The sequence below is a fragment of the Mirounga angustirostris genome, unplaced genomic scaffold, assembly GCF_029215605.1.
Source record: "Mirounga angustirostris isolate CCGP_5_RB_7025 unplaced genomic scaffold, mMirAng1.0.hap1 SCAF_15, whole genome shotgun sequence".
Taxonomy (NCBI): Eukaryota; Metazoa; Chordata; class Mammalia; order Carnivora; family Phocidae; genus Mirounga; species Mirounga angustirostris.
This window is the reverse complement of record NW_026991723.1, coordinates 28,945,433-28,960,447: the sequence shown is the minus strand read 5'-3', so window position 1 is coordinate 28,960,447 and position 15,015 is coordinate 28,945,433. Positions and strand designations below refer to the sequence as shown.

The 15,015-nt window shown below is 45.3% G+C and overlaps 1 protein-coding gene and 1 long non-coding RNA gene across 23 annotated transcripts in view; one reads left to right on the top strand and one right to left on the bottom strand.

Moving 5' to 3' along the window:
• The window catches only part of AOPEP (aminopeptidase O (putative)), a 354,373-nt gene that overhangs the window by 134,509 nt on the left and 204,849 nt on the right, over nt 1–15,015 (bottom strand). Inside the window, exon 8 of one of the 22 annotated variants that reach the window (XM_064579980.1) lies at nt 4,177–6,537. The exons of 20 other annotated variants lie outside the window; for them this stretch is intronic. In XM_064579980.1, the coding sequence (XP_064436050.1) occupies nt 6,480–6,537 (58 nt within the window). In that variant the 3' untranslated portion in view covers nt 4,177–6,479. Of the gene's footprint in view, nt 1–4,176; nt 6,538–11,753; nt 11,891–15,015 lie in introns of those variants that run through there. One more of the 22 variants, XM_064579981.1, reaches the window with a different exon arrangement.
• Nucleotides 8,293–13,088, top strand: LOC135362756 (uncharacterized). The gene is made up of 3 exons (XR_010407872.1): nt 8,293–8,434; nt 10,878–11,758; nt 12,153–13,088. It is a non-coding gene; the product is annotated as an uncharacterized LOC135362756 (long non-coding RNA).

Here is a 15,015-nt window from a genome sequence, read left to right as displayed (position 1 = left end):
ACACACTGGTTAAGAGTTCGGGGTGAATCTTGACTCTGCCATTTAAGTGCCACTTGAGACACCCAACCCCATGAAGCCCGATCCTTCATCTATGGAAAGGGGACAGACAGTGATCATGACCATGACACCTCATTAGGCTGCTGCAGCATCTAATAGCACTTAGCCAGAGTTCCTGTTGGCATCTGGTAAGCACAGCATGAATGCTGCTTTCTGGCCATCATGCATTCCGACTGGACTTCAGGGAATGCCGCCAACCCTGCCTCTGACAGGCGAAGTCCTACATGTTCTCATAAGGCGAAGCTGGGCGAAGAGTACACAGGACCTCGTTTTAGGAACCGCTCGTTAGTCTAAAATCATTCCAAAATAAAAAGTATTTTAAAGAAGCCATGGCACATATATGAGCCCTTCCACCTTTTCCTTTGCAAAACCGAATTTTGAGTGTAAACCCTTCAGAGGTTGGTCTTTCAAGCTGCTCCTTGCGGAATCATCAGAAAACAGAAAGAAACAACAGATTTCAGGTGTTGCCTAAAGTTGCAGCGAGCTAGAGCTGGGCAGATTCCCAACACACAAGCCCACAGTCTACACCACTTTTACATTTCTGGGTAAAAAAGGAAGGCGGAATGATTTGAAGTACACGGATCTTAGATCCTCCATTTGTTTTTGCAACAATGTTCCCATCTATAAAATGTGCATTCTTGCCCACTGACTACACTAGCAGAGAGAAGCAGACAGAAAGTCGTGCACACCTTTAACTAATGATGTATCGTGTCAGAGCTACTGTTTGGCAAGTTTGATTTTCTGTGTGCTTTTCACAATGGATTTAACAGTTATCCAACCTGAAGGTTCTTCCCCGTCAGGGACCATTATCCTGGAGCCGACACAGCAGGATATTGCTCTGGTGTTGAAAAAGGCAATTGCTAAGATGATCTGAGACAGAAAGAGGCTTCCCTCCAAGGAGCCAGAGAAAAGCGAGGACGGTATATTCCGTCCCCCTGATGGTGAAAGGAGCCAGTGGTCGGAACCTATAGAAGGAGAGGTCAGCTGCCGAAAAAGGTGACAAGGAAAGATTCGGTAGTTAGCAGAACTGCAGAAAACACAAACAGAGTCCACAAATTTTGATAAGCAGGGTAGGGACATGAAAGATGAAATTTAGAAAAGCAGGAGGTAATGAGAATCAGTACAAAACCAAAACAGTCCTCAGGTTTTGAGTGGCCATAAATCAGAAATACCTAAGAAACAAAATCCCAGAGGAAAAAAACAAAGAACAGATGAATACAATGGTCTGAGCTGTATATTACCACATTCAACATAGCAAGAGAGAATCTGGACCTGTTTTCAAAGGAGACAAGGAGAAAATGGAGGGCACAGACCCCACTCTGACTGCACAGAATGTTTCCAGAAGGCGAATTTTCAGAGGAGTGTTCAAAAGATGGAAGGGGGGGGAATGCTGGAGAAAGAAAACAAAACAAAAACAAAAAGCAAAGCTCAATACAAGAGCCCAGAAGCTGTAAAATCCTTGCTGGGAAGGCAAAAAGTCAGAATGAGCTGATGCTAATGGAGAATGTCCAGGACAATGAAAGGGGCTTTAGAAGTTCGGAGCATAAAGACCAACTGGTAAGAGGTGACAGAACCAACAGAACTACTTGACTCCCACTTCGCTCCAACCTTCCCGCTAAGGAGAATGATGTACACAGTGGAATGAGCATTGTTCTGTGGGAACTGACGTCTGGGACAGGGGACTCCCTTCAAGAGTCCCGACCTGCCTCAGCTCTGAAAGCTTCCACCGGCAATCACAGACCCCTGGGGGAATCATCATGGAGACAATGGGGGAGGGACTGGTGGGGACAGACAAATGCTCTTCTGATTTGCTAAGGAAGAGGGGCTAAGAGGAAGGAAGGCAAAATTTGCGACTGGGTTATTGAACAGAGAGCTCGTGAGCGCTTAGAACAGAAAATGATGAACTACAGGCGTCAGAGTATCCAGAGGGCCACTTCCAGAAATTCACTGTGGGCATCAGGCATCCTGACTTCTAGAGGACAGCCGGCAGAATGGATGTAGAAGTGGTGAGTGTATGGTGGTTGTTTCATGGCTTGTCGGGTAAAAAACAGAACTCAGAGCTTGAGGCTGTTGATTAATTACTTGCTAGAACCAGGAGGGAGCAGTACTTAGGGCTGAGCCCAAGGAATGATGATGTACCCGTGTAACAGATTTGCATTTCAGTCCAAGCTGGGAGTCTAGCTGGTTGACTGGCAGCACCCACGGTCAAGAACAGCAAGCACATGCTAAAATGAAGATCCAAAATTAATATGACAATAGTTAAGAAGGACAGAGGTTTTAAAAATTAAGCCTTGGCCTATGAAAAAGATTTAGTATATTAAATTGTCTGTAAACTCAACATGCAGCAAGAGGTGATTGATGTGGCTTCCAAAATAATAACCACACTGGGGCGCCTGGGTGGCTCAGATGGTTAAGTGTCTGCCTTCGGCTCAGGTCATGATCCCAGGGTCCTGGGATTGAGCCCCACATCGGGCTCCCGGCTCAGCGAGGACCCTTCTTCTCCCTCTCCCTCTGCCTCTCTCCCTGCTCATGCTTTCTCCCTCCCTCTCTATCTCTGTGTCTCAAAAGAATAAATAAAATCTTAAAAATAATAATAATAATAATAACCACACTGGGCTCAACAGGAGCAGTGAGAAGGTAGCAGGAAGGACTGCTGGGGAGGGGATCAGACAGCATGGGGAACAGGGGTCACGACTGGGCTCTGGAGCCAGACTTTCCTCTACTTCCATCCCGGCTTGCCACTTAGTAGCTGTGGAAACGTGGCCCAATGCTTAACACCTCTACACATCGGTCTCCTCATCTACCACATGGGAAGGAAGATGGCCAGTACCAATCTCATAGGGCCATTTTGAGGACTAAATGAGATAACGTATGTAGAGTGGTTAGAACAGTGTTTGGCACATTGGAAGCACTCAGTGAATGTTACTAAGGAGAGAAAAATGCGAGGGGGTTGGAGTAGTAAGACCACCACAAGAAGGTTTATCATACTGGTTTAAAAATGAAATACGGTGTATGTGTGAGTGCATCCGACTGGACCCGTGCTGGTCCGTTCTTTTCTGGCCCAGCCAGACAAGAGAAGCAGTAAGAGTTCCACTGCATTCTTTACACGCGAAACCTCAAACAGAGTGCTGTGTTCAGTTCAGGTGTCACATTTGGAGAAGGCCACTATCAACAAAGACAACAACAACGGACCAAGCCCAAGGACGCAAGGGTTCTCCCCACCTTGTATTATGTATGACAAATTTCCAAAACTTGTGACCTAGTGACCAGGAAAGGAAAGACCGTGGTCTTCAAATATGTGGATTTGTTTGGCGCAGAACAAGGCAAATCCGGTGCAACTCTGGCAGTAAATGAGATGACCTGGTGGGCCTTACAGGGAGGCAGGTTCAGGGCCAGTCGGAGGAAGGCCACTGTAAGATGGGTGTACTCAACAGGGAAACTGCTGCTTTCCAGAGCAGGGAGAACCAGGTCCTGGAAATCTTCCATAGAAGCTGGGTGGTATCTGTCAGGGATATGGGAGGTTAGGGGAAATCACTTTTAAGGTCCTTTCTGACCCTAATATTCTATGATTTTCAGAGATAAAATGGCCCAGAATAATTTCAGCTGCAGCATTTAGATGTAAACCAGTATTCATCCCTGCAGTGGAGTTAGTAGGTTTGCTCTGCAGCCTTGGTCATGCCAAATCAGCATCAAGGGTGATTCTGATTAAAACCAACCAACCAACAAATACCTAAATGAATTAGAGGAAACTTAACTGAACTTTACCCAACCGCATGTATCTGGGGATAGATTTAACCTAAGAATATAGGATTCAAGCAGTAAGAGGCTTTCATTATCCTGTTTCCAGTGTTGTAGTCTGGGGGAGAGGGCGAAGGAGAGAGAGGTGCATACGGGCTAAACCTGAGCTGGAATCCTCATAAGCCAGGTTAAAAGGAGCCCCGCACCCTATGCAGGGCTAGGGTGATCATAATGAAACGTGAGCTGTCAGTTGGCCACACACATTCAGAACACAGGAATACAGAGAACCTGGAAATTACGGGAGGCAAAAGGAGAAAAGGTAGCAAGGGAAAACCTTTCTTGTACTTCATCGAACAAAACCCACGACTCTATCCTGGAAAGAGGCAAATGAGACAAGCACCAGCTTCATTTTGTAAGGGGAGGCTAGAAGCACTTTTTGAACACCAACAGCACGCGTGGTGCTGTGTGCCGAGATAGTGGAAGGGTTCGTCTCATGACTCAAAGTGGAGCAGATGGTCTGTGGGAGCTGAGGAAGGACTTTTCCCTGCTGGGCGGAGGATAGCACAGCGCTCGGGACTGGGAGCCACAGGGGGTGGAGCCTTGCCTGGGTTTGCAGCCCAGTACATACCAGGATATAAAACAGGGTAAGTAGTTGGCAGAACAGCTCTCTTCCCAGTCTCACGGGCAACTGTGTACGACTTAGGTCTTATATTTAACAGGCTGTGCATTAACAGTAAGACCATTCACCACAGCATTGTTTGTAAAAGCAAAAACCTAGAAATCGCCAAAATGTCCAATGGTTAACAGGCAGTTATACAGTTAGTTGCGGAACATTCAAAAAAACCTACATGTGCTGTGAACAGAACAACAATTAGGATTATATTATTAAGAAAAAAATGGAAGGTAGAGCATGTAGTGGAAACAAATTCACACATACACACACACTCATGCATATGTACTTGTGCTTGAGGGATGCTTTCTAGGTGGGGTGGTGATACCACAGACACTATGGAGATGTCTTCTAGGCATCCAACGCTAGAAATGGCTCCTTGGGTCCCCTCTGGTGCCCTGAGGACACTAGCTGCCTCCTGCCATAATTTCATCTGCCATCTCTCCTTCAGACATTGCTACTCAACCCTGCTAAGGCTGAGACGATGTTATAAGATGTTACAAAATACCCAATGATTTCCATCAATCCTTCTTTCTTTAAAAAAATTGAGATATAACTCACATATCATAAAATTCACCATTAAAAAAAAAAAAGTACAATTCACTGGGTTCAGTATATTCGTAAGGTTGTGTAACCATCACCAGTACCTAACTGCAGAACATTTTCATCACCCCAGAAAGAAGATGCCACACCTACTGGCAGTCACTTTCCATTCTCCCTTCACCCCAGTCCCTGACAACCATTCATCTGCTTCTTGTCTCTATGGTTTTGCCTATTCTGAATATTTCAGATAAATGGAATCATACAGCATGTGGCCTTTTGTGACTGGCTTCTTTCACTTAGCCTAATGTTTTCAAGGTGCCTCCATTTTTGTAGCACGTAACAGTACTTCATTCCCTTTTATGGCTGAATGATACTCCATTGTATGAACAGAACACGTTTTATTGATCCATTCATCTGCTGATGGACATTAGGGTTGTTCCCACCATTGGCTGTTAAGAATAATGCTTCTATGAACATTTGCGTATGTGTTTTTGGGTGAACTTATGTTTTCATTTCTCTTGGGTAAATACCTAGGAGTAGAGTTGCGGGGCTGAATGATAACCATACATGTAACCTTCTGAGGATCTGTCAGACTGCTTTCCAAAGGAGCTGCACCAGTTCACTCCCACCAACAGTGTAGGAGGGTTCTAATTTCTCCAAAACCTTCCTAGCCCTTGTTCTTACTTTTCAGGATACTGTCCTAGTAGGAATGAAGTGATACCTCACTGAAGTTTGGATTTGCATTTCCCTGATGGTAAGTAGTGTCACGTATCTTTTTATGTGCTTATTGGCCATTTGTGTATCTTCTTTGGAGAAATGTCTATTTAGATCCTTTGCCCATTTTTCAATTGAGTTATTTGTCTTTTTATTGTTGAATTGTAGGAGTTCTTTATATATCCTGGATACAAGTCCCCTCAGATATATGATTTGCAAATATTTTCTCTCATTCTGTGGGTTGTCTTTTCACTTTCTTGATGGAGCCCTTTGAAACACAAAAGATTTTAATTCTGATGAAGTCCAATTTATTGATTGTTTTCCCCCTTTGGTCACTTGTACTTTAAGAAACTGGTGCCTAATCCAAAGGCCATGAAGACTTATACCCGTGATTTTTTTTTTTTCTAATAGTTTTATAGTTTCTGCTCTTACATTTAAGTCTTTGATCCATGTTCAGTTAATTTTTGTTTGTGGTATGAAGCAGAAGGTCTAACTTCATTCTTCTGCATGTGGATATCCAGTTGTCCCATGGCCATCTGTTGAAAAGACTATTCTTTCTCTCATTGAATGGTCTTGGCACCCTCGTCAAAAACCAACCGACCATAAAAGAAAGAAGAGTTTGTTTCTAGACTCCCAATTTTATTCCATTGGTCTATATGTCTGTATCACACTATGTTGATTACTGTAGCTCTGTGGTAAGTATTGGAATTGAAAAGTGTGAGTCCTCAACCTCTGTTATTCTTCAACATCGTTTTGGCTATTCATTCTGGGTCCCTTGAATTTTCATATGAACTTTAGGATCAGCTTGTCCATGTCTGCAAAAAAAAATAGGCAGCTGAAATTTTGACACTGGTTCCATAGATCAGTATATGGAGTATTGCCATTTTAACAATCTGAAGTCTTCCAATTCATGAACACAAGACTTTTTCCATTTATTTGGTTCTTCTTTAATTTCTTTCAACAATGTTTTGTAGTGTCCAGTATATGTGTTGCACTTCTGTGTTAAATTTATTCCTAAGTATTTAATTATTCTTTGTTACTGTAAATGAATTTGTTTTCTTAATTTCATTTTCAGATTATTTATAGCTAGGTATAGAAACACAATGGACTTTTGTATATTGATCTTGTACCCTGTAACCTTGCTGAACTTGTTGATTAGTTCTAACAGTTTTTTGCAAGGAGGATTCTTAGGATTTCCTAAGATAACATAATGTTATCTGCAAAAAGAGAGAGTTTTACTTCTTCCTTTCCAACCTGGATGCCTTCTATTTCACTTTCTTGCCTAACTACCTTGGCTAGAACCTCCAGCGCAATCTTGAGCAGAAACATAATCCCTCTTTTTAGCTTTTTCTCTCCTCAACCATTGACATGAAAGAGGAAGAAGCCCCTATAAAACTGCATTTTTAAAAAGATTTTATTTATTTGTCAGAGAGAGCAAGCACAAGCAGGGGGAGCGGCAGAGGGAGAAGCAGGCTCCCTGCTGAGCAAGGAGCCTGATGTGGGACTTGATCCCAGGACCCTGGGATCATGACCTGAGCCAAAGGCAGACGCTTAATCGACTGAGCCACCCAGGTGTACCTATAAAACTGCATTTTAACATGTAGTAGAAGATTCTTCTTTTGTGTCTTTGCAGCAGGTGCATGCAAATACCTGCATTGTTTTTTTCTCAGCCATTCTGGGTCAAAACTATTGGCCAAAACACAAACGAAATGGCAGTATCAGGGGGAAGGGTACAGGGAGGACGAGAGTTTTTCTGAATGGGAAACTAACACTCATTAGCCAAGAATGTAATGTATATCATGCTAGGACTGGCTGAGTGAATGAAACGTCCTCAGAGGATGGGCAAAATAAGAGTGAATTATTACAGATCGGTTTATGTATATGAATTATTTTTTAAGGAAAATATTTCACAGGCAAATAGGGTTATAATGAATCAGTGCCACACAGGGCAAGACAGAAGTATGCATATATACTTACAAAATTTATTTTCAGAAGAATTCACAAGGAAACGCTAGCCGTGATTATCTTAGGGTGAAGACTACAATGGTGGGGATGAAATTGTGCACCTTTCTAAACTGTTTGGGTTTTCCTGTTATGTACTTTTAACTAGGCAGTGATTATGAACTGTTTTATTTCTTCTTTATGTTTTTCTAGATTTAAAAAACCCTACCAAATGTAATTGCAAAAATGAAACACCGCATACAGTAAATATGTAATTAGGGGCCTATCAAGGAGAATTCCATCCCTCCCTTAGAAATACCTGAGTGATGAGTAACCAGGGAATGGTCTAGAAAAATGAACAGGGAGTGTTATTTGAGTTCAAATATTCAGGACATGTCTGTCATCTTTGTTGGGTAGAAGAAGTGAGAACTGAGGGATTCCCTCCAACAGGAAACAGGAACTGAGTGGGCAGTTCGGGGGGATAGAGCTGGCCTTCAGAACAGGAAAGCAGTCTGTTTCTGGCTAGCTGAGAGCCTTCAAGTTTTTCAGAAAATGTTGGCACAGGTACAGCCCCGTCCTGTCACAGAAGGGTAGATGCTGTCCACACAGCTAGCTTGCTAGTGAGTGTGGTTCCAAAAAGAATTAGACAGAAAAAATGGGGGTGAAGTGGTCCCCAGGCCTGAGAGATGGAGAATGGAGTGTAAGAATCGCTGGATACGCACGGAGAGACCTCAGGAACTCCACAGGCCAGTGTCAGTGGTTGGAACCCAGGTAAGAACTCTCAAAGCCATAGAGGCAAGAATTGCTTTCTTCTTAGGGCTGTGGTCAGATTCTGCACAGAATGCTGGGGAAATTGTACCAAGTGGAGCCAGAGGGGACACCAGCCTGGCCCTAATGTAGAGATTAGACCACAAGTAGGTTCCAGGAAGGTATGAAGATTCCATTTGTCTCAGATGCAGTGCCAAGTTAATTCTTACCTCTAGCTATTAGTTTGAGCATCTTTGTTTCATGTTCAAACTTTTTTTTGGTTTGTTTTTGCTTTTAATCCCATCTTTTCATTTGTAACCAGGCATTCTTGTTTCCCCCACCCCCTCCCTTTTTAAACATCCTCTTAACTTCTTAATACAATTAACTTTTTGAGCATTCTAGCCAATTGCAAGTTTGTCAAGAGGAAAGGTAGGTGTTTCCAGGCTCTGGTGGGTAAAGAAATGGGAGCAGGTTGCCTGTGTGGTCACCAGGGGAGGGTGGCATCAGTGAAAGAAGAGCTAGAAACCAGAATAAACCAGAAGAGAGAGTGGGGCTAGCTGCAGGGGCTGCGTCCTTGTGCCCTCTGTCACCTGTTGGGCAAACATTGACCGGGTGTCAGAGGGTCTAGATGACAGCCCCTAACACGTGTTGAGTATTTACTATAGGATGAACCATTGGAAATTGACAATACTGAGCCATTTTAGATCCACCAAAATGTCAATTCTCTGTGATTCAACCCAATACATGTATTCTGATTTATATGTATTCATCACAGTACCCCCCCCACTCACCTATAAAGTAGAAACTATTGTGTTTATATTCCCATGTTATAATGAGCAGACCAAAGCTCATTGTGCTTGTGTAACTCTCTAAAGGTCACACAGCAAGTTGAGGAGTCAGGATGGGATTCAAATCCAGCCACTCTGGCTTCCAAGCTTACTCTCTAAATCCTAGACTACTCTCCTGGCTTGAGACCTGAAGACCAACAAGCTCTGGAGAGAGCCCAGGCCTACATTCTCAGACGGTTTTTCTCTAAAATGAGGCAGGACAGACCAGGCTTTGGCCAAGCAGGAACTGGGACTGTTGCCCTTCACTCTGTTAAAGTCATAACAAACTTCACAAAGCCCACATATTCAACCACTTCCTTTACTGGGTCAATCCTTATCTGCGATCAGAGAAAGCTTTACATCATATTATTAGAAGCCTTCTTTGAAGCTGTATTGACACTTCAACCAGTTTTGAATAGCGCCAAATGAGCAACTTAGAGCCTCAGGCCAATCAGAAAGAGCATCTCAAACTCTTCTAAACCCAGGTGTGGGTTCCTGAAATGGCCACCCAATTCCATCTGGCTTCTAGATAGACTCTGTCTCTCTGATCAAGTGTGATCTCACAGGCTGGGTAATCTTCCCAGAACTCCCATTTTCATTATGTCATTCCTGGAACAGAAAATAGCTCCCCAGTGCCTGGATGGTCACATGCAAACTCTTGAAACTGACCTCTAAGGAACTCCATTACTTAGCCTGTCCTTCCCTGGCCCCCTTCGGTCTCACAGGTCCTGATGGCTATCCTCCCCAGGAAGCTCATTCTCACCTAATGCCCATTTCCACAATTAATCTACTGTTTATGCCTGCCAGGCTTTGCTCCTTGAATTCCCTTCCTTCCAGCCTTTCCCAGTCTCGATGCTAGCCCTTCTTAACCATCCCAGCTCAAACCTCACACCTTCCCAGCGGCCCTTTCTAGCCAAGCCTACCAATAGTAACCTCTCAGGCCTTAGAACTCGGAGGATGCAGCCTAGGGTTTTTCTATCTACTGTGTTGAGACCAGTATTTCAACTCTATGTAAATAAGATAGAAAGAACCTCAGGAACACAGACTGTGTCCTCTATGACATTCGTTTCTTCAACATTTATCAAGTACCCATTCAGTGCCCAAACCTGTGGTATACAGAAGTAAAAAAAAAGACACAGTCCCTAGGTTCAAAAGGCTTATGACCCAGAAGAAAGATGCATTAGGTTAGACCATGTGAAACTGCTGTTTCTATAGGTTAAAAATGGTCAAATATTGGCAATATTACGTGGCTCATTCTAAACATAATTATCAAATAACATAGTAAGATCAGGGATAGAGATACAACCAGAGCATTTGGGGGTACAGAGGAGGGTCATGCACTTATCTTGTCAGGGGAGAGCCTGAGACTTCTGGAACACAGTGATATATGTGCTGAATCGTGATGATCTGGAGTCGTATGACAAGGGGAGGCTATTCTAATAGAGACAACATGAAGACAAGGCAAGGAGGTAAGAAAGAACAGGTAGACAGTAGATGTCATGGGCTGCATTCTATTTCTCCAAAATTTTTATGTTGAAGCCCTAAGCCTCAGTACCTCAGAAGGTGACTCCATTTAGAGACAGGGCCTTTAAATAGCTAGGTCAGTTAAAATGAGGCATTTGGTCGGTTCCCTTTACCAGACGAGGCGATTCGGACATACAAAGAGACCCAGGAGTGCAGACACGCAGAGGAGGGACTGTGCGAGGACTCAGCGGGAAGGGGCTACCTGCAAGCCAAGGAGAGACGCTGCAGAAGAAGCCAAACCTGTTGACACCTCGATCTTGGACTTTCAGCCTCCAGGAGCGGGGGAAGTCCATTTGCACATACTGGTCTGTGGTAGTCTGTTATGGCAGCCCCGGCAAACTGATGCCGTAGGGTTGGGTATGAACCGAGTGAGGCGGCTGGAGGGTGAAGCAAAGGATGGGAAGAGAAGAGACTGTCCCAACAGGCAGGACAGCTGGTGTGCGGCACTGTGCCTATGTTAAGGACCCTGAGCTTTTTCCCGGAGGCGAAGGGAAGCTTTGGGAGAATTTTAAGCAAGGAGGTGGCAGAATCAGAAGGTGTTTCAAGGAGAGCTCCCCAGCGGCGACGAGGAAGGTGGATTTGATGAAACAGAAAGATCAAGTCGGAGGCTGTTGGATTGGTACCAGCGAGTTATTAATGGGACTCAAATCCAGGGAGACAGCAGTACCAGGAATGGAGAAGGACCCAGCTGAGAATACTTACGAGGAAAGTTCATAGTGCCGGCTGAAACCCTCCCAGGGCAAGGAGCGGAGAGGAGGAGGAATTGGAAGGCCCCCACTTTTGGCCTGGGACAAGCGTGGGAACGTGAGCCACCACGGATGAGCTCACTACCATAGGAGACGAGCAGATGGGGCCCAGGGAGTGGGGTTACCAGTGAGAGGCCTGTAGGGCCACCAGGAAGACAGGATGTCAAATGGGTCGCTAAGCAGTTGCCTCTGATCTTTGAGGGAGAGTGGAGCCAGCCTGCAGATGTGGGAGCCTCCAGCAAAGAGGGAAGGTATGGCCAGCGGTGCCCACGCCACTCACAATCCGTGGGGCCCTTTTATCATCCGTGTGCACATCAACTCCTGGCATGCTCTCCATGACTCTTGGTCAGATGTGGCTCTTGGGTGGCCCAAGCCTGTTTTGCCTGCAAACACAAGAGTCGGAAGTACCTGGGAACATACATCTATCGAAGCAATGGGGACACATGCAGGGGTGTGTCCACAGTCTGGGCCATACCCCTGCAGGGAAAACTCTGAGACTGACCCACACCACCTTCCAGGGCCATCCTATGGGACTTGACTTGATATCATAGCACCCTGGCTTGGCCTCCTCCCCCTCTCTTTGCTTCTACTTCCTGTCCTGGGCATACTTCCTAATAAATCTCTTACACATGAATCTTGTCTCAGGGTCTGCTTTTGGGGAATCCTACCCATGACAGGGGGTGTAGATGAGACCACTCCAGGAGGATGTGTGGCAAAGAGCGGAGCCCCCAAGGGAACACCAGCTCTGAAGAGGCAGGCGAAGAGAAGAGCCTGAAGACGATGGAGGAGGGACAGCAGAGGGGCACCGGAGAGCCAGAAAAAAGAGAGGCAGAGGGGCTGCCAGGAAAGCCAGGTGACAGAGATTCCCAGAACGAAGACTTGTCAATAGTACCAAACAAAGCAGAGGAGTTCCAATAATATAAAGACTGGGGGCGCCTGGGTGGCTCAGTCGTTAGGCGTCTGCCTTCGGCTCGGGTCATGATCCCAGCGTCCTGGGATTGAGCCCCGCATCGGGCTCCCTGCTCCGTGGGAGGCCTGCTTCTCCCTCTCCCACTCCCCCTGCTTGTGTTCCCTCTCTCGCTGTGTCTCTCTCAAATAAATAAAATCTTTAAAAAAAAAAAAAAAATATATATATATATATATATATAAAGACTAGAATATGTTTACAGAATCTGGTGATCAGAAGGGCAAAATGACCTCAGGAAAAAAATAGTTTCCCTAGATTCATGACGTTGGCTCACAGTCCCAAGTGATGGGAACTTCATTCTCCCTTCATAAATGGATCCTCCCTTCCCTTCTTCCTCATGGGCAGAAAACCTCACTTAGATATACGTAAGTTCTAGATTTACGTCAATGCACACACATTTTCGCTGCCACCTCTGGAACTAGAAATGTGTCTTTAGTTGTACTGAGACTGACAGGTTGGCTCTCAGGCCTCTGAGAGATCAGAGAGATGTGGATGTTGATGCGTTGATAGAACTGAAGGAAGAACATGGCTGATGGCGTCGGTTTTCCCTGGGGGACAGGAGGCAAGAGAAGGAAGGGAGAGCGGGGAAGGGGGGAAGGTCTGGACTAGATACTGAAGGCCACGGGGAAGGGAGCTGCCCAGGGGAGAGGGAAAGGATTTGTTCCCAGCCTGTGGGGCCACTGGAGACCGAAGCAGGCACGCCGGGAGTCTCAGGCCCCAGCATGGAGGAGCAGCGGAGGCTGAGCCTCTGGGTGGAGGTGGGTGTATGGCAGAGACAAAGGACTCTCAAAGGAGGGGCACTTTTCCATGAGGCAGGTTCGGGTGGCTGCGAGTGGATGAGTTCCCACATGTGGGTGGGAAAAGACCGCTGTGTTCTTCAAGGATCAGAAATAAAAATTTTGAGAAAAACTTCAGAGGTGAAAACTTCATGCATACTAGAGGTGCACATGTAGACTAATTTCAAAAGTCTTGTTTAACTTTTTTAAGATTTTATTTATTTATTTGAGAGAGCAGGGGGGTGGGGGGAGCAGGGAGAGAGAGAGAAGCAGGTTCCCCACCGAGCAGGGAGCCTGACATGGGGCTCGATCCCCGGGCCCTGGGATCATGACCTGAGCTGAAGGTTAAGTGTCTGCCTTCAATGCTTAACCTACTGAGCCACTCAGGTGCTGCTCAGTAGAGCTTTAAACAAGCCATCTGAGCCACCCCTAAAAGGCTTATTGTTTTAAGTGGAACACACAGTGTTAGGCATCGTGCAGACTCATAGAGCCTGTGGCATGCACATCTCCTTGTGGCTATGGAGGGTTGCATACTTGGGGCTTCTCCCTATCAGTATGGGCTGTCTTTGTGACCAGGGAATGAGGCATTTATGAGGAAGGTAGGAGAAGATATCCTCGTTTCTCCGGAATTCTACCGTTTGTGGAGACAGCAGCTAGGAGAAAGAGCCACATCAGATTCTACGCCTGTCAGCGCCTCCTCAACATGATATATTTTCACGTTTTTCTCAGCACGAGCTTGACTTTAACAATGAATCCAGAAAAGAGGAGAAGTGATAATAAATCACAAACAATAAAAACCAACAGAGATTTCTTCTGACCCCACCACCGTAGCTCTTCCATCCTGTAGGCCTGTCAGAGGAAAGCTAACTAACACTGAGTAAAGCACTTTAGAGAGAGAACGCAGGAACCCAGCAGTGCCCCAGGGACCAGAGGCACGGAGCCTTGCAGAAGGCCCTTCGCATCTTCCTTGGCAAGAGTCACGACTGCTGCAAGGTCAAGGGTGGGGTGGGGGTGGAAACAACAGGAGAGCGGAGTGGTGGCGGCCAGGCAGAGTAGGACAGCAGTAAGATCAGCTTTGTCTGGTGCACAGTTGTGCCCAGAGTCAGTGGACAGGTGAGGGAGAGTCTGAGGAGAGCCACTGGGGTCTGGTCTATGGGAAAAGCATCTTTAATAATTAACAAATGAGAAAAGGCGTGGAGTCAGTAATGTGACCCCTAACCTTTTGAGCAAATTGCCATGCCTCAAGAGTCTGCAGCCAAATTACAGGCTTCCCAGCCAAGGAAGGCTGAGAAGGAAAACACAGGAACCGTTGTAACCAAATGAATCTCACAACCAAGTCAATCCAGGACACATCTGATGAGAGCCATGTTCAACACTGGATGTATGGAAGACACGACTGGAAAATGGTTCTTGTAAATGACTAAAATTAGCAAGCCAGAACCAAACGCAATTTTAGTTTTTCTCTTCTCACTTTGTTAATACTCCAATATCTATAATCAACACAATGTTGAATTTTTTTCCTGATAGCCACCGAAATAATCAGACACATTCACTCATGTGTAAGAAGACAAAGATACTTGGTCCAAGGATACTTTTTTTTTTAACCCTGACCTTCACATCCTTCCACTGTTCAAGATACCTGCAGTGGTTTTTTGGTTTGGTTTAGTTTGGTTTGGTTTGGTTTTAATGCAACTAAATGCTATATGGAGTTCCTTGAAGGCAGAGAGAAAGTGTATAGGGAAAAGAAGGTCGTTTCCATCCCTGG